At 44.7% G+C, this 21035-nt stretch overlaps 1 protein-coding gene across 2 annotated transcripts in view; it reads left to right on the top strand.

Annotated features, from left to right (window-relative positions):
* Nucleotides 1-1033: 1033 nt before the first annotated feature.
* Nucleotides 1034-21035, top strand: part of LOC115115313 (zinc finger protein 501-like) — a 37970-nt gene continuing 17968 nt past the window's right edge. The window contains exon 1 of one of the 2 annotated variants that reach the window (XM_065006326.1): nucleotides 1034-1637. In XM_065006326.1, the coding sequence (XP_064862398.1) occupies nucleotides 1307-1637 (331 nt within the window). In that variant the 5' untranslated portion in view covers nucleotides 1034-1306. The remainder of the gene's footprint in view (nucleotides 1638-21035) is intronic. The other variant, XM_065006325.1, reaches the window with a different exon arrangement.

Raw genomic sequence — 21035 nt, 5'->3', positions numbered from 1 at the left:
CTGGTCACCTGGCCAAACTGAGCAATCGGGGGAGAAGGGTCTTGGTCAGGGAGGTGACCAAGAACCTGATGGTCACTCTGACAGAGCTCAAGAGTTCCTCTGTGGAGATGGGAGAACCTTCCAGAAGGACAACCATCCTGCAGCACTCCACCAATCAGGCCTTTATGGTAGAGAGGCCAGACGGAAGCCACTCTTCAGTAGGAGGAGTAGTATAGACCAAGTCTGTTCATTATATACATCTACATGATGTATTGTTACACCATGTAGGAGCAGTATAGACCTAGCCTGTTCATTATATACATTTACTACATGATGTATTGTTACACCATGTAGGAGCAGTATACACCAAGTCTGTTCATTATATACATCTACATGATGTATTGTTACACCATGTAGGAGCAGTATAGACCTAGCCTGTTCATTATATAAATTTACTACATGATGTATTGTTACACCATGTAGGAGCAGTATAGACCAAGTCTGTTCATTATATACATCTACATGATGTATTGTTACACCATGTAGGAGCAGTATAGACTTAGTCTGTTCATTATTTACATCTACATGATGTATTGTTACACCATGTAGGAGCAGAATAGACCAACATTAGCTAGCTACTTATTTAGATTTAGTATGACTTAAATGAAACTGCCTTAAATGGGCTGCAAGGTAGCCTAGTGGTTAGAGCGTTGGACTAGTAACCGAAAGGTTGCAAGTTCAAATCCCTGAGCTGACAAGGTACAAATCTGTCGTTCTGCCCCTGAACAGGCAGTTAACCCACTGTTCCTAGGCCGTCATTGAAAATAAGAATTTGTTCTTAATTAACTGACTTGCCTAGTAAAATAAAAAAAATAAAAAAAAATGTTCTGTAGTAAAACATTTCTTTTATTTTCAATAAACACATTCAGGTCTTTGTATGTCTCAGTATAATAGTATTATTTAATTAAATCCATTTAAAATCATCTTTGTCTGAAAATAAAATATGATCCTCAACTGCGTTACCCCTCCAGTCAGCAGACGACGATGTGCGTCTTTCAGGCATGACGTATAATCTAGTGGACGGTTCTTCAGAAACAGCTCGTCAACCACCTCGTTAGCTTGCTAGCCAACATAGCCGAAAGATCCAAGCTATTTATTCGCTTTCGGTGTATATTAGCTACTGTGTTTTAGACACACGTCGGTCGTATCTACTTGTTAACCTATGTAATTTAATATTACATTATTTTGTATTAGTCAGCTATAGTAGCTGGCTGGTTAAGTTAGCACTAGCCTAGTTGCTAATGCTAGCTAGCTAACATCCACGAACATGAGCTCACTAAACTACTCGCCTCCTGTTAAAGAAGAGGGGGTCTGCTGGACGGAGGAAGAAGCTCTGGGGCTGAACATTGTCATGAAAGAGGAGGATGTGACTGTAAAACAAGAAGTAGAGATTGAGGCTGTTACAGTGAAAGAAGAAGAGAAAGACGTTTCAGTGAAAGAAGAGGAAGACGCGTTCAGAGTGAAAGAGGAGGATGTTACAGTAAAAGAAGAGGAGAAAGAGGATGCATGTTTTGGAGTGAAAGATGAGGAAGGGGAGATGACTGTCACATTGAAAGATGAAGTCGAAGAGGAGGAGAAAGGAGATATGATTAACACCAGTAAGTACCGCCTTACATTTGTTTTTAACTTTGGATATTCAATACCTCTTCAACAGAGGGCCCTTGGATGATGACTGATATGTCTAGAATCAGACAACGTAGAGAACAAGCTACCCCTTGTTTTCTCCGTTCCGTTTCCAAAAAGTAAGTTAACATATATATTTGAGAAGGGTCTATCTGCTGACCGTAGACTGGGGGGCACGGCATGTAGTGATTTTCATGTAGTGATGATTTACTTAACACCGTGCCCCCCAATAGTGCCATGTGAGAGTTGGGTTGGCTACACCAAAAATTATGTTTATACTGACAAGATGTCTCTTTGCCCAAACAAGGGGAGTCGTTGTCCACAAAGTGGCACTGCGGGTTGTCTCGCTCCCGCCTATACTTTCTTTGGATTGGTGGATACTTCTTATTATTGTAATCTATTGTTTATATTCTATCTGCCTGTATTCAATGGAGAGAGATGCTAAGCTACTAGCATAAATATGCATATCGATCTGGAGACAAGTTCTATTGTGTTTTTATCAAAGTTGTCAGTATGTTACGTGTCCACATAACAACTTAATCATTACGAAACTTCTGTTGGATCAAGTCAAATTAACGTAGCAAGTAAGACATTCATTTTGTTGTTGACCAAATTCGACACTTTACACATTGGGTTGATAATCGTTTCCACTTGGATACAATCTACTGTAACCTACTGGCATGAGCTAGAGAGATACAACCTACCCTAGCCTGGCAACTTACTGTAGTCTACTGGCATGATCTAGAGTTACAACCTACTGTAGTCTACTGGCATGACCTAGAGAGATACAACTTAGTGTAACCTACTGCCATGACCTAGAGAGATAAAACCACTTGGATACAACCTACTGTAGTCTACTGGCATGACCTAGAGAGTTACAACCTACTGTACCCTACTGGCATGACCGAGAGAGATACAACCTACTGTAACCTACTGGTATGACCAAGAGAGATACAACCTACTGTAACCTACTGGCATGACCTAGAATATACAACCTACTGGCATGACCTAGAGAGATTCAACCTACTGGCATGACCGAGAGAGATACAACCTACTGTAACCTACTGGCATGACCTAGAAGATACAACCTACTGGCATGACCTAGAGAGATAAAACCACTTGGATACAACCTACTGTAGTCTACTGGCATGACCTAGAGAGTTACAACCTACTGTACCCTACTGGCATGACCGAGAGAGATACAACCTACTGTAACCTACTGGCATGACCAAGAGAGAGATACAACCTACTGTAACCTACTGGCATGACCTAGAATATACAACCTACTGGCATGACCTAGAGAGATTCAACCTACTGGCATGACCGAGAGAGATACAACCTACTGTAACCTACTGGTATGACCAAGAGAGATACAACCTACTGTAACCTACTGGTATGACCTAGAGATACAACCTACTGTAACCTACTGGCATGATCTAGAGATAAAACCTACTGTAACCTACTGGCATGACCTAGAGAGTTACAACCTACTGTAACCTATTGGCATGACCTAGAGAGATACAACCTACTGTAACCTACTGGCATGACCAAGAGAGATACAACCACTGTATCCTACTGCCATGACCTAGAGAGATACAACCTACTGTAACCTACTGGCATGACCTAGAGAGGTACAACCTACTGTAGCCTACTGGCATGACCTAGAGAGATATACTTGGATACAACCTACTGTAACCTACTGGCATGACCTAGAGAGATACAACCTACTGTAACCTACTGGCATGACCTAGAGAGATACAACCTACTGTAACCTACTGGCATGACCTAGAGAGATACAACCTACTGCCATGTAGAGAGAAACAAACTGTAACCTACTGGCATGACCTAGAGAGACACACCTACTGTAGCCTACTGGCATGTCCTAGAGAGTTACAACCTACTGTAGCCTACTGGCATGACCTAGAGAGATATAACCATTTGGATACAACCTACTGTAACCTACTGGCATGACCTAGAGAGATACAACCTACTGTAACCTACTGGCATGACCAAGGCAGATACAACCTACTGTAATCTACTGGCATGACCTAGAGCAATACAACCTACTCTAACCTACTGCCATGACCTAGAGAGAAACAACCTACTGTAACCTACTGGCATGACCTAGAGAGTTACAACTTACTCTAACCTACTGGCATGACCTAGAGCGATACAACCTACTGTAACCTACTGCCATGGCCTAGAGAGATACGACCTACTGTAACCTACTGCCATGACCTAGAGAGATACAACCTACTGTAACCTACTGACATGACCTAGAGAGTTACAACCTACTGTGGACTACTGGCATGACCTAGAGAGATACAACCTACTGTAACCTACTGGCATGACCAAGAGAGATACAACCTACTGTATCCTACTGCCATGACCTAGAGAGATACAACCTACTGTAACCTACTGACATGACCTAGAGAGATACAACCTACTGTAGCCTACTGGCATGACCTAGAGATACAACCTACTGTAGCCTACTGGCATGACCTAGAGAGATATAACCACTTGGATACAACCTACTGTAACCTACTGGCATGACCTAGAGAGATACAACCTACTGCAACCTACTGGCATGACCTAGAGAGATACAACCTACTGTAACCTACTGCCATGACCTAGAGAGATACAACCTACTGTAACCTACTGGCATGACCTAGAGAGATACAACCTACTGTAGCCTACTGGCATGTCCTAGAGAGTTACAACCTACTGTAGCCTACTGGCATGACCTAGAGAGATATAACCATTTGGATACAACCTACTGTAACCTACTGGCATGGCCTAGAGAGATACAACCTACTGTAACCTACTGGCATGACCAAGAGAGATACAACCTACTGTATCCTACTGCCATGACCTAGAGAGATACAACCTACTGTAACCTACTGACATGACCTAGAGAGATACAACCTACTGTAGCCTACTGGCATGTCCTAGAGAGGTACAACCTACTGTAGCCTACTGGCATGACCTAGAGAGATATAACCACTTGGATACAACCTACTGTCGTCTACTGGCATGACCTAGAGAGATACAACCTACTGCAACCTACTGGCATGACCTAGAGAGATACAACCTACTGTAACCTACTGCCATGACCTAGTGAGATACAACCTATTGTAACCTACTGGCATGACCTAGAGAGATACACCTACTGTAGCCTACTGGCATGTCCTAGAGAGTTACAACCTACTGTAGCCTACTGGCATGACCTAGAGAGATATAACCATTTGGATACAACCTACTGTAACCTACTGGCATGGCCTAGAGAGATACAACCTACTGTAACCTACTGGCATGACCAAGGCAGATACAACCTACTGTAACCTACTGGCATGACCAAGGCAGATACAACCTACTGTAACCTACTGCCATGGCCTAGAGAGATACAACCTACTGTAACCTACTGCCATGACCTAGAGAGATACAACCTACTGTAACCTACTGACATGACCTAGAGAGATACAACCTACTGTAGCCTACTGGCATGACCTAGAGAGATACAACCTACTGTAGCCTACTGGCATGACCTAGAGCGAGATATAACCACTTGGATACAACCTACTGTAACCTACTGGCATGACCTAGAGAGATGCAACCTACTGGCATGACCTAGAGATACAACCTACTGTAACCTACTGGCAGATACAACCTACTGTAACCTACTGGCATGACCTAGAGAGATACAACCTACTGTAACCTACTGGCATGACCTAGAGAGATACAACCTACTGTAACCTACTGGCATGACCTAGAGAGATACAACCTACTGGCTACTGACCTAGAGATACAACCTACTGTAGCCTACTGGCATGACCTAGAGAGATACAACCTACTGTAACCTACTGGCATGACCTAGAGAGATACAACCTACTGTAACCTACTGGCATGACCTAGAGAGATACAACCTACTGTAACCTACTGGCATGACCTAGAGAGATACAACCTACTGTAACCTACTGGCATGACCTAGAGAGATACAACCTACTGTAACCTACTGCCATGACCTAGAGAGATACAACCTACTGTAGCCTACTGGCATGACCTAGAGAGTACAACCTACTGTAGCCTACTGGCATGACCTAGAGAGATATAACCACTTGGATACAACCTACTGTCGTCTACTGGCATGACCTAGAGAGACTGCAACCTACTGGCATGACCTAGAGAGATACAACCTACTGTAACCTACTGCCATGACCTAGAGAGATACAACCTATTGTAACCTACTGGCATGACCTAGAGAGATACACCTACTGTAGCCTACTGGCATGTCCTAGAGAGTTACAACCTACTGTAACCTACTGGCATGACCTAGAGAGACCTACTGTAACCTACTGGCATGACCTAGAGAGATACAACCTACTGTAACCTACTGGCATGACCTAGAGAGATACAACCTACTGTAACCTACTGGCATGACCTAGAGATACAACCTACTGTAACCTACTGGCATGACCTAGAGAGATACAACCTACTGTAACCTACTGCCATGACCTAGAGAGATACAACCTACTGTAACCTACTGGCATGACCTAGAGAGATACACCTACTGTAGCCTACTGGCATGACCTAGAGAGTTACAACCTACTGTAACCTACTGGCATGACCTAGAGATATAACCAGATACAACCTACTGTAACCTACTGGCATGTCCTAGAGAGATACAACCTACTGTAGCCTACTGGCATGACCTAGAGAGATACAACCACTTGCATGATACAACCTACTGTCGCCTACTGGCATGACCTAGAGAGATACAACCTACTGTAACCTACTGGCATGACCTAGAGAGATACAACCTACTGTAACCTACTGCCATGACCTAGAGAGATACAACCTACTGTAACCTACTGGCATGACCTAGAGAGATACAACCTACTGTAACCTACTGGCATGACCTAGAGAGATACAACCTACTGTAACCTACTGGCATGACCTGTAACCTACTGGCATGACCTAGAGAGATACAACCACTGTAACCTACTGGCATGACCTAGAAGTAACCTACTGGCATGACCTAGAGAGATACAACCTACAACCTACTGGCATGACCTAGAGATACAACCTACTGTAACCTACTGGCATGATCTAGAGAGATACAACCTACTGTAACCTACTGGCATGACCTAGAGACCTACAACCTACTGTAACCTACTGGCATGACCTAGAGACAACCTACTGTAACCTACTGGCATGACCTAGAGAGATACAACCTACTGTAACCTACTGCCATGACCTAGAGAGATACAACCTACTGTAGCCTACTGGCATGACCTAGAGAGGTACAACCTACTGTAGCCTACTGGCATGACCTAGAGATATAACCACTTGGATACAACCTACTGTCGTCTACTGGCATGACCTAGAGAGATACAACCTACTGCAACCTACTGGCATGACCTAGAGAGATACAACCTACTGTAACCTACTGCCATGACCTAGAGAGATACAACATACTGTAACCTACTGGCATGACCTAGAGAGATACACCTACTGTAGCCTACTGGCATGTCCTAGAGAGTTACAACCTACTGTAACCTACTGGCATGACCTAGAGAGATAACCATTTGGATACAACCTACTGTAACCTACTGGCATGACCTAGAGAGATACAACCTACTGTAACCTACTGACATGACCTAGAGAGATACAACCTACTGTAACCTACTGGCATGACCGAGGCAGATACAACCTACTGTAACCTACTGGCATGGCCTAGAGAGATACGACCTACTGTAACCTACTGCCATGACCTAGAGAGATACAACCTACTGTAACCTACTGGCATGACCTAGAGAGATACACCTACTGTAGCCTACTGGCATGTCCTAGAGAGTTACAACCTACTGTAGCCTACTGGCATGACCTAGAGAGATATAACCACTTGGATACAACCTACTGTAGCCTACTGGCATGACCTAGAGAGATATAACCACTTGGATACAACCTACTGTCGTCTACTGGCATGACCTAGAGAGATATAACCACTTGATACAACCTACTGTAACCTACTGCCATGACCTAGAGAGATACAACCTACTGTAACCTACTGGCATGACCTAGAGAGATACAACCTACTGTAACCTACTGCCATGACCTAGAGAGATACAACCTACTGTAACCTACTGGCATGACCTAGAGAGATACAACCTACTGTAGTTTACTGGCATGACCTAGAGAGATACAACCTACTGTAACCTACTGGCATGACCTAGAGCGATACAACCTACTGTAACCTACTGCCATGACCTAGAGAGATACAACCTACTGTAACCTACTGGCATGACCTAGAGAGTTACAACCTACTGTGGACTACTGGCATGACCTAGAGAGATACAACCTACTGTGGACTACTGGCATGACTTAGAGAGATACAACCTACTGTAACCAACTGGCATGACCTAGAGAGATACAACCTACTGTAACCTACTGGCATGACCTAGAGTTACAACTATGTAGTTACAACCTACTGTAACCTACTGGCATGACCTAGAGAGATACACCTACTGTAGCCTACTGGCATGTCCTAGAGAGTTACAACCTACTGTAGCCTACTGGCATGACCTAGAGAGATATAACCACTTGGATACAACCTACTGTCGTCTACTGGCATGACCTAGAGAGATACAACCTACTGTAACCTACTGGCATGACCTAGAGAGATACAACCTACTGTAACCTACTGCCATGACCTAGAGAGATACAACCTACTGTAACCTACTGCCATGACCTAGAGAGATACAACCTACTGTAACCTACTGGCATGACCTAGAGAGATACAACCTACTGTAACCTACTGGCATGACCTAGAGAGATACAACCTACTGTAACCTACTGGCATGACCTAGAGAGATACAACCTACTGTAACCTACTGCCATGACCTAGAGAGATACAACCTACTGTAACCTACTGGCATGACCTAGAGAGATACAACCATGACCTAGAGATACAACCTACTGTACCTACTGGCATGACCTAGAGAGATACAACCTACTGTAACCTACTGGCATGACCTAGAGCGATACAACCTACTGTAACCTACTGCCATGACCTAGAGAGATACAACCTACTGTAACCTACTGGCATGACCTAGAGAGATACAACCTACTGTAACCTACTGGCATGACCTAGAGAGATACAACCTACTGTGGACTACTGGCATGTAGAGATACAACCTACTGTAACCAACTGGCATGACCTAGAGAGATACAACCTACTGTAACCTACTGGCATGACCTAGAAGTTACAACCTACTGTAACCTACTGGCATGACCTAGAGAGATACAACCTACTGTAGCCTACTGGCATGACCTAGAGAGTTACAACCTACTGTAGCCTACTGGCATGACCTAGAGAGATATAACCACTTGGATACAACCTACTGTCGTCTACTGGCATGACCTAGAGATACAACCTACTGTAACCTACTGGCATGACCTAGAGAGATACAACCTACTGTAACCTACTGCCATGACCTAGAGAGATACAACCTACTGTAACCTACTGCCATGACCTAGAGAGATACAACCTACTGTAACCTACTGGCATGACCTAGAGAGATACAACCTACTGTAACCTACTGCCATGACCTAGAGAGATACAACCTACTGTAACCTACTGGCATGACCTAGAGAGTTACAACCTACTGTAACCTACTGGCATGACCTAGAGAGATACAACCTACTGTGGACCTACTGGCATGACCTAGAGAGATACACCTACTGTAGCCTACTGGCATGTCCTAGAGAGTTACAACCTACTGTAGCCTACTGGCATGACCTAGAGAGATATAACCATTTGGATACAACCTACTGTAACCTACTGGCATGACCTAGAGATACAACCTACTGTAACCTACTGGCATGACCAAGGCAGATACAACCTACTGTAACCTACTGGCATGACCTAGAGATACAACCTACGATACAACCTACTGTAACCTACTGCCATGGCCTAGAGAGATACAACCTACTGTAACCTACTGCCATGACCTAGAGAGATACAACCTACTGTAACCTACTGACATGACCTAGAGAGATACAACCTACTGTAACCTACTGGCATGACCTAGAGATACAACCTACTGTAACCTAGCCTACTGGCATGACCTAGAGAGAAACAACCTACTGTAACCTACTGGCATGACCTAGAGAGTTACAACTTACTATAGCCTACTGCCATGACCTTTAGAGATACAACCTACTGTAACCTACTGGCATGACCTAGAGAGATACAACCTACTGTAACCTACTGGCATGACCTAGAGCGATACAACCTACTGTAACCTACTGCCATGGCCTAGAGAGATACGACCTACTGTAACCTACTGCCATGACCTAGAGAGATACAACCTACTGTAACCTACTGACATGACCTAGAGAGATACAACCTACTGTAGCCTACTGGCATGTCCTAGAGAGGTACAACCTACTGTAGCCTACTGGCATGACCTAGAGAGATATAACCACTTGGATACAACCTACTGTCGTCTACTGGCATGACCTAGAGAGATGCAACCTACTGGCATGACCTAGAGAGATACAACCTACTGTAACCTACTGCCATGACCTAGAGAGATACAACATACTGTAACCTACTGGCATGACCGAGAGAGATACAACCTACTGTAACCTACTGGCATGACCTAGAAGATACAACCTACTGGCATGACCTAGAGAGATACAACCTACTGGTATGACCTAGAGATACAACCTACTGTAACCTACTGGCATGATCTAGAGATAAAACCTACTGTAACCTACTGGCATGACCTAGAGAGTTACAACCTACTGTAACCTATTGGCATGACCTAGAGAGATACAACCTACTGTAACCTACTGGCATGACCAAGAGAGATACAACCTACTGTATCCTACTGCCATGACCTAGAGAGATACAACCTACTGTAGCCTACTGGCATGTCCTAGAGAGGTACAACCTACTGTAGCCTACTGGCATGACCTAGAGAGATATAACCACTTGGATACAACCTACTGTCGTCTACTGGCATGACCTAGAGAGATACAACCTACTGCAACCTACTGGCATGACCTAGAGAGATACAACCTACTGTAACCTACTGCCATGACCTAGAGAGATACAACCTATTGTAACCTACTGGCATGACCTAGAGAGATACACCTACTGTAGCCTACTGGCATGTCCTAGAGAGTTACAACCTACTGTAACCTACTGCCATGGCCTAGAGAGATACGACCTACTGTAACCTACTGCCATGACCTAGAGAGATACAACCTACTGTAACCTGGCATGACCATGACTGATAACCTACTAGAGAGATACAACCTACTGTAACCTACTGGCATGACCGAGGCAGATACAACCTACTGTAACCTACTGGCATGGCCTAGAGAGATACGACCTACTGTAACCTACTGCCATGACCTAGAGAGATACAACCTACTGTAACCTACTGGCATGACCTAGAGAGATACACCTACTGTAGCCTACTGGCATGTCCTAGAGAGTTACAACCTACTGTAGCCTACTGGCATGACCTAGAGAGATATAACCACTTGGATACAACCTACTGTCGTCTACTGGCATGTCCTAGAGAGGTACAACCTACTGTAGCCTACTGGCATGACCTAGAGAGATATAACCACTTGGATACAACCTACTGTCGTCTACTGGCATGACCTAGAGAGATACAACCTACTGCAACCTACTGGCATGACCTAGAGAGATACAACCTACTGTAACCTACTGCCATGACCTAGAGAGATACAACCTACTGTAACCTACTGGCATGACCTAGAGAGATACAACCTACTGTAGTTTACTGGCATGACCTAGAGAGATACAACCTACTGTAACCTACTGGCATGACCTAGAGCGATACAACCTACTGTAACCTACTGCCATGACCTAGAGAGATACAACCTACTGTAACCTACTGGCATGACCTAGAAGATACAACCTACTGGCATGACCTAGAGAGATACAACCTACTGGTATGACCTAGAGATACAACCTACTGTAACCTACTGGCATGATCTAGAGATAAAACCTACTGTAACCTACTGGCATGACCTAGAGAGTTACAACCTACTGTAACCTATTGGCATGACCTAGAGAGATACAACCTACTGTAACCTACTGGCATGACCAAGAGAGATACAACCTACTGTATCCTACTGCCATGACCTAGAGAGATACAACCTACTGTAGCCTACTGGCATGTCCTAGAGAGGTACAACCTACTGTAGCCTACTGGCATGACCTAGAGAGATATAACCACTTGGATACAACCTACTGTCGTCTACTGGCATGACCTAGAGAGATACAACCTACTGCAACCTACTGGCATGACCTAGAGAGATACAACCTACTGTAACCTACTGCCATGACCTAGAGAGATACAACCTATTGTAACCTACTGGCATGACCTAGAGAGATACACCTACTGTAGCCTACTGGCATGTCCTAGAGAGTTACAACCTACTGTAACCTACTGCCATGGCCTAGAGAGATACGACCTACTGTAACCTACTGCCATGACCTAGAGAGATACAACCTACTGTAACCTACTGACATGACCTAGAGAGATACAACCTACTGTAACCTACTGGCATGACCGAGGCAGATACAACCTACTGTAACCTACTGGCATGGCCTAGAGAGATACGACCTACTGTAACCTACTGCCATGACCTAGAGAGATACAACCTACTGTAACCTACTGGCATGACCTAGAGAGATACACCTACTGTAGCCTACTGGCATGTCCTAGAGAGTTACAACCTACTGTAGCCTACTGGCATGACCTAGAGAGATATAACCACTTGGATACAACCTACTGTCGTCTACTGGCATGTCCTAGAGAGGTACAACCTACTGTAGCCTACTGGCATGACCTAGAGAGATATAACCACTTGGATACAACCTACTGCCTACTGGCATGACCTAGAGAGATACAACCTACTGCAACCTACTGGCATGACCTAGAGAGATACAACCTACTGTAACCTACTGCCATGACCTAGAGAGATACAACCTACTGTAACCTACTGGCATGACCTAGAGAGATACAACCTACTGTAGTTTACTGGCATGACCTAGAGAGATACAACCTACTGTAACCTACTGGCATGACCTAGAGAGATACAACCTACTGTAACCTACTGCCATGACCTAGAGAGATACAACCTACTGTAACCTACTGGCATGACCTAGAGAGTTACAACCTACTGTGGACTACTGGCATGACCTAGAGAGATACAACCTACTGTGGACTACTGGCATGACTTAGAGAGATACAACCTACTGTAACCAACTGGCATGACCTAGAGATACAACCTACTGTAACCTACTGGCATGACCTAGAAGTTACAACCTACTGTAACCTACTGGCATGACCTAGAGAGATACACCTACTGTAGCCTACTGGCATGTCCTAGAGAGTTACAACCTACTGTAGCCTACTGGCATGACCTAGAGAGATATAACCACTTGGATACAACCTACTGTCGTCTACTGGCATGACCTAGAGAGATACAACCTACTGTAACCTACTGGCATGACCTAGAGAGATACAACCTACTGTAACCTACTGCCATGACCTAGAGAGATACAACCTACTGTAACCTACTGCCATGACCTAGAGAGATACAACCTACTGTAACCTACTGGCATGACCTAGAACGATACAACCTACTGTAACCTACTGCCATGACCTAGAGAGATACAACCTACTGTAACCTACTGGCATGACCTAGAGAGTTACAACCTACTGTGGACTACTGGCATGACCTAGAGAGATACAACCTACTGTAACCTACTGGCATGACCTAGAGAGATACACCTACTGTAGCCTACTGGCATGTCCTAGAGAGTTACAACCTACTGTAGCCTACTGGCATGACCTAGAGAGATATAACCATTTGGATACAACCTACTGTAACCTACTGGCATGACCTAGAGAGATACAACCTACTGTAACCTACTGGCATGACCTAGAGCAGATACAACCTACTGTAATCTACTGGCATGACCTAGAGGATACAACCTACTGTAACCTACTGCCATGGCCTAGAGAGATACAACGACCTACTGTAACCTACTGCCATGACCTAGAGAGATACAACCTACTGTAACCTACTGGCATGACCTAGAGAGATACAACCTACTGTAGCCTACTGGCATGTCCTAGAGAGGTACAACCTACTGTAGCCTACTGGCATGACCTAGAGAGAATACAACCTACTGTAACCTACTGGCATGACCTAGAGAGTTACAACCTACTACCTAGCCTACTGCCATGACCTAGAGAGATACAACCTACTGTAGTCTACTGGCATGACCTAGAGAGATACAACCTACTCTAACCTTGTAACCTACTGGCATGCCTAGAGATACAACCTACTGTAACCTACTGGCATGGCCTAGAGAGATACAACCTACTGTAACCTACTGGCATGACCTAGAGAGATACAACCTACTGTAACCTACTGGCATGACCTAGAGAGATACAACCTACTGTAGCCTACTGGCATGACCTAGAGAGATACAACCTACTGTAGCCTACTGGCATGACCTAGAGAGATACAACCTACTGGCATGACCTAGAGAGATACAACCTACTGTAACCTACTGGCATGACCTAGAGAGATAATAACCATTTGGATACAACCTACTGTAACCTACTGGCATGACCTAGAGCAGATACAACCTACTGTAACCTACTGGCATGACCTAGAGCAATACAACCTACTCTAACCTACTGCCATGACCTAGAGAGAAACAACCTACTGTAACCTACTGGCATGGCCTAGAGAGATACAACCTACTGTAACCTACTGCCATGACCTAGAGATACAACCTACTGTAACCTACTGGCATGACCTAGAGAGATACACCTACTGTAGCCTACTGGCATGACCTAGAGAGATACAACCTACTGTAACCTACTGGCATGACCTAGAGAGACTTGGATACAACCTACTGTAACCTACTGGCATGACCTAGAGAGATACAACCTACTGTAACCTACTGGCATGACCTAGAGAGATACAACCTACTGTAACCTACTGGCATGACCTAGAGAGATACAACCTACTGTAACCTACTACAACCATGACCTAGAGAGATACAACCTACTGTAACCTACTGGCATGACCTAGAGAGATACAACCTACTGTAACCTACTGGCATGACCTAGAGAGATACAACCTACTGTAACCTACTGGCATGACCTAGAGAGATACAACCTACTGTAACCTACTGGCATGACCTAGAGAGATACAACCTACTGTAACCTACTGGCATGACCTAGAGAGTTACAACCTACTGTAACCTACTGGCATGACCTAGAGAGATACAACCTACTGTAACCTACTGGCATGACCTAGAGAGATACAACCTACTGTAACCTACTGGCATGACCTAGAGAGATACAACCTACTGTAACCTACTGGCATGACCTAGAGAGATACAACCTACTGTAACCTACTGGCATGACCTAGAGAGATACACCTACTGTAGCCTACTGGCATGTCCTAGAGAGTTACAACCTACTGTAGCCTACTGGCATGACCTAGAGAGATATAACCACTTGGATACAACCTACTGTCGTCTACTGGCATGACCTAGAGAGATACAACCTACTGTAACCTACTGCCATGACCTAGAGAGATACAACCTACTGTAACCTACTGGCATGACCTAGAGAGATACACCTACTGTAGCCTACTGGCATGTCCTAGAGAGTTACAACCTACTGTAGCCTACTGGCATGACCTAGAGAGATATAACCACTTGGATACAACCTACTGTAGCCTACTGGCATGACCTAGAGAGATACAACCTACTGTAACCTACTGGCATGACCTAGAGAGATACAACCTACTGTAACCTACTGCCATGACCTAGAGAGATACAACCTACTGTAACCTACTGGCATGACCTAGAGAGATACAACCTACTGTAACCTACTGGCATGACCTAGAGAGATACAACCTACTGTAACCTACTGGCATGACCTAGAGCGATACAACCTACTGTAACCTACTGCCATGACCTAGAGAGATACAACCTACTGTAACCTACTGGCATGACCTAGAGAGTTACAACCTACTGTGGACTACTGGCATGACCTAGAGAGATACAACCTACTGTGGACTACTGGCATGACTTAGAGAGATACAACCTACTGTAACCAACTGGCATGACCTAGAGAGATAAAACCTACTGTAACCTACTGGCATGACCTAGAGAGTTACAACCTACTGTAACCTATTGGCATGACCTAGAGAGATACAACCTACTGTAACCTACTGGCATGACCAAGAGAGATACAACCTACTGTATCCTACTGCCATGACCTAGAGAGATACAACCTACTGTAACCTACTGACATGACCTAGAGAGATACAACCTACTGTAGCCTACTGGCATGTCCTAGAGAGGTACAACCTACTGTAGCCTACTGGCATGACCTAGAGAGATATAACCACTTGGATACAACCTACTGTCGTCTACTGGCATGACCTAGAGAGATACAACCTACTGCAACCTACTGGCATGACCTAGAGAGATACAACCTACTGTAACCTACTGCCATGACCTAGAGAGATACAACCTATTGTAACCTACTGGCATGACCTAGAGAGATACACCTACTGTAGCCTACTGGCATGACCTAGAGAGATATAACCATTTGGATACAACCTACTGTAACCTACTGGCATGACCTAGAGAGATACAACCTACTGTAACCTACTGGCATGACCAAGGCAGATACAACCTACTGTAACCTACTGGCATGACCTAGAGAGATACAACCTACTGTAACCTACTGCCATGGCCTAGAGAGATACGACCTACTGTAACCTACTGCCATGACCTAGAGAGATACAACCTACTGTAACCTACTGACATGACCTAGAGAGATACAACCTACTGTAGCCTACTGGCATGTCCTAGAGAGGTACAACCTACTGTAGCCTACTGGCATGACCTAGAGAGAAACAACCTACTGTAACCTACTGGCATGACCTAGAGAGTTACAACTTACTATAGCCTACTGCCATGACCTAGAGAGATACAACCTTCTGTAGTCTACTGGCATGACCTAGAGAGATACAACCTACTCTAACCTACTGGCATGACCTAGAGCGATACAACCTACTGTAACCTACTGCCATGGCCTAGAGAGATACGACCTACTGTAACCTACTGCCATGACCTAGAGAGATACAACCTACTGTAACCTACTGACATGACCTAGAGAGATACAACCTACTGTAGCCTACTGGCATGTCCTAGAGAGGATACAACCAACCTACTGGCATGACCTAGAGAGATGCAACCTACTGGCATGACCTAGAGAGATACAACCTACTGTAACCTACTGCCATGACCTAGAGAGATATAACCATTTGGATACAACCTACTGTAACCTACTGGCATGACCTAGGCAGATACAACCTACTGTAACCTACTGGCATGACCTAGAGCAATACAACCTACTGTAACCTACTGCCATGACCTAGAGAGATACAACCTACTGTAACCTACTGCCATGACCTAGAGATACGACCTACTGTAACCTACTGGCATGACCTAGAGAGATACAACCTACTGTAACCTACTGGCATGACCTAGAGAGATACAACCTACTGTAGCCTACTGGCATGTCCTAGAGAGTTACAACCTACTGTAACCTACTGGCATGACCTAGAGAGATACAACCTACTGTAACCTGATACAACCTACTGTAGTCTACTGGCATGACCTAGAGATACAACCTATAACCTACATGACCTAGAGAGATACAACCTACTGTAACCTACTGCCATGACCTAGAGAGATACAACCTACTGTAACCTACTGGCATGACCTAGAGAGATACAACCTACTGTAACCTACTGCCATGACCTAGAGAGTTACAACCTACTGTAACTACTGGCATGACCTAGAGAGATACAACCTACTGTGGACTACTGGCATGACTTAGAGAGATACAACCTACTGTAACCAACTGGCATGACCTAGAGAGATACAACCTACTGTAACCTACTGGCATGACCTAGAAGTTACAACCTACTGTAACCTACTGGCATGACCTAGAGAGATACACCTACTGTAGCCTACTGGCATGTCCTAGAGAGTTACAACCTACTGTAGCCTACTGGCATGACCTAGAGAGATATAACCACTTGGATACAACCTACTGTCGTCTACTGGCATGACCTAGAGAGATACAACCTACTGTAACCTACTGGCATGACCTAGAGAGATACAACCTACTGTAACCTACTGCCATGACCTAGAGAGATACAACCTACTGTAACCTACTGCCATGACCTAGAGAGATACAACCTACTGTAACCTACTGGCATGACCTAGAGCGATACAACCTACTGTAACCTACTGCCATGACCTAGAGAGATACAACCTACTGTAACCTACTGGCATGACCTAGAGAGTTACAACCTACTGTGGACTACTGGCATGACCTAGAGAGATACAACCTACTGTGGACTACTGGCATGACCTAGAGAGATACACCTACTGTAGCCTACTGGCATGTCCTAGAGAGTTACAACCTACTGTAGCCTACTGGCATGACCTAGAGAGATATAACCATTTGGATACAACCTACTGTAACCTACTGGCATGACCTAGAGAGATACAACCTACTGTAACCTACTGGCATGACCAAGGCAGATACAACCTACTGTAATCTACTGGCATGACCTAGAGCGATACAACCTACTGTAACCTACTGCCATGGCCTAGAGAGATACGACCTACTGTAACCTACTGCCATGACCTAGAGAGATACAACCTACTGTAACCTACTGACATGACCTAGAGAGATACAACCTACTGTAGCCTACTGGCATGTCCTAGAGAGGTACAACCTACTGTAGCCTACTGGCATGACCTAGAGAGAAACAACCTACTGTAACCTACTGGCATGACCTAGAGAGTTACAACTTACTATAGCCTACTGCCATGACCTTTAGAGATACAACCTTCTGTAGTCTACTGGCATGACCTAGAGAGATACAACCTACTCTAACCTACTGGCATGACCTAGAGCGATACAACCTACTGTAACCTACTGCCATGGCCTAGAGAGATACGACCTACTGTAACCTACTGCCATGACCTAGAGAGATACAACCTACTGTAACCTACTGACATGACCTAGAGAGATACAACCTACTGTAGCCTACTGGCATGTCCTAGAGAGGTACAACCTACTGTAGCCTACTGGCATGACCTAGAGAGATGCAACCTACTGGCATGACCTAGAGAGATACAACCTACTGTAACCTACTGCCATGACCTAGAGAGATATAACCATTTGGATACAACCTACTGTAACCTACTGGCATGACCGAGGCAGATACAACATACTGTAACCTACTGGCATGACCTAGAGCAATACAACCTACTCTAACCTACTGCCATGACCTAGAGAGAAACAACCTACTGTAACCTACTGCCATGGCCTAGAGAGATACGACCTACTGTAACCTACTGCCATGACCTAGAGAGATACAACCTACTGTAACCTACTGGCATGACCTAGAGAGATACACCTACTGTAGCCTACTGGCATGTCCTAGAGAGTTACAACCTACTGTAGCCTACTGGCATGACCTAGAGAGATATAACCACTTGGATACAACCTACTGTCGTCTACTGGCATGACCTAGAGAGATACAACCTACTGTAACCTACTGGCATGACCTAGAGAGATACAACCTACTGTAACCTACTGGCATGACCTAGAGAGATACAACCTACTGTAACCTACTGGCATGACCTAGAGAGATACAACCTACTGTAACCTACTGCCATGACCTAGAGAGATACAACCTACTGTAACCTACTGGCATGACCTAGAGAGATACAACCTACTGTAGTTTACTGGCATGACCTAGAGAGATACAACCTACTGTAACCTACTGGCATGACCTAGAGCAGATACAACCTACTGTAACCTACTGCCATGACCTAGAGAGATACAACCTACTGTAACCTACTGGCATGACCTAGAGAGTTACAACCTACTGTGGACTACTGGCATGACCTAGAGAGATACAACCTACTGTGGACTACTGGCATGACTTAGAGAGATACAACCTACTGTAACCAACTGGCATGACCTAGAGAGATACAACCTACTGTAACCTACTGGCATGACCTAGAAGTTACAACCTACTGTAACCTACTGGCATGACCTAGAGAGATACACCTACTGTAGCCTACTGGCATGTCCTAGAGAGTTACAACCTACTGTAGCCTACTGGCATGACCTAGAGAGATATAACCACTTGGATACAACCTACTGTCGTCTACTGGCATGACCTAGAGAGATACAACCTACTGTAACCTACTGGCATGACCTAGAGAGATACAACCTACTGTAACCTACTGCCATGACCTAGAGAGATACAACCTACTGTAACCTACTGCCATGACCTAGAGAGATACAACCTACTGTAACCTACTGGCATGACCTAGAGCGATACAACCTACTGTAACCTACTGCCATGACCTAGAGAGATACAACCTACTGTAACCTACTGGCATGACCTAGAGAGTTACAACCTACTGTGGACTACTGGCATGACCTAGAGAGATACAACCTACTGTGGACTACTGGCATGACCTAGAGAGATACACCTACTGTAGCCTACTGGCATGTCCTAGAGAGTTACAACCTACTGTAGCCTACTGGCATGACCTAGAGAGATATAACCATTTGGATACAACCTACTGTAACCTACTGGCATGACCTAGAGAGATACAACCTACTGTAACCTACTGGCATGACCAAGGCAGATACAACCTACTGTAATCTACTGGCATGACCTAGAGCAATACAACCTACTCTAACCTACTGCCATGACCTAGAGAGAAACAACCTACTGTAACCTACTGGCATGACCTAGAGAGTTACAACTTACTATAGCCTACTGCCATGACCTAGAGAGATACAACCTTCTGTAGTCTACTGGCATGACCTAGAGAGATACAACCTACTGTAACCTACTGGCATGACCTAGAGAGATACAACCTACTGTAACCTACTGGCATGACCTAGAGAGATACAACCTACTGTAACCTACTGGCATGACCTAGAGAGATACAACCTACTGTAGTTTACTGGCATGACCTAGAGAGATACAACCTACTGTAACCTACTGGCATGACCTAGAGCGATACAACCTACTGTAACCTACTGCCATGACCTAGAGAGATACAACCTACTGTAACCTACTGGCATGACCTAGAGAGTTACAACCTACTGTGGACTACTGGCATGACCTAGAGAGATACAACCTACTGTGGACTACTGGCATGACTTAGAGAG

This window comes from Oncorhynchus nerka, linkage group LG21 (genome assembly GCF_034236695.1).
Source record: "Oncorhynchus nerka isolate Pitt River linkage group LG21, Oner_Uvic_2.0, whole genome shotgun sequence".
Lineage (NCBI taxonomy): Eukaryota > Metazoa > Chordata > Actinopteri > Salmoniformes > Salmonidae > Oncorhynchus > Oncorhynchus nerka.
This window is presented reverse-complemented; position numbering and strand designations above follow the sequence as displayed.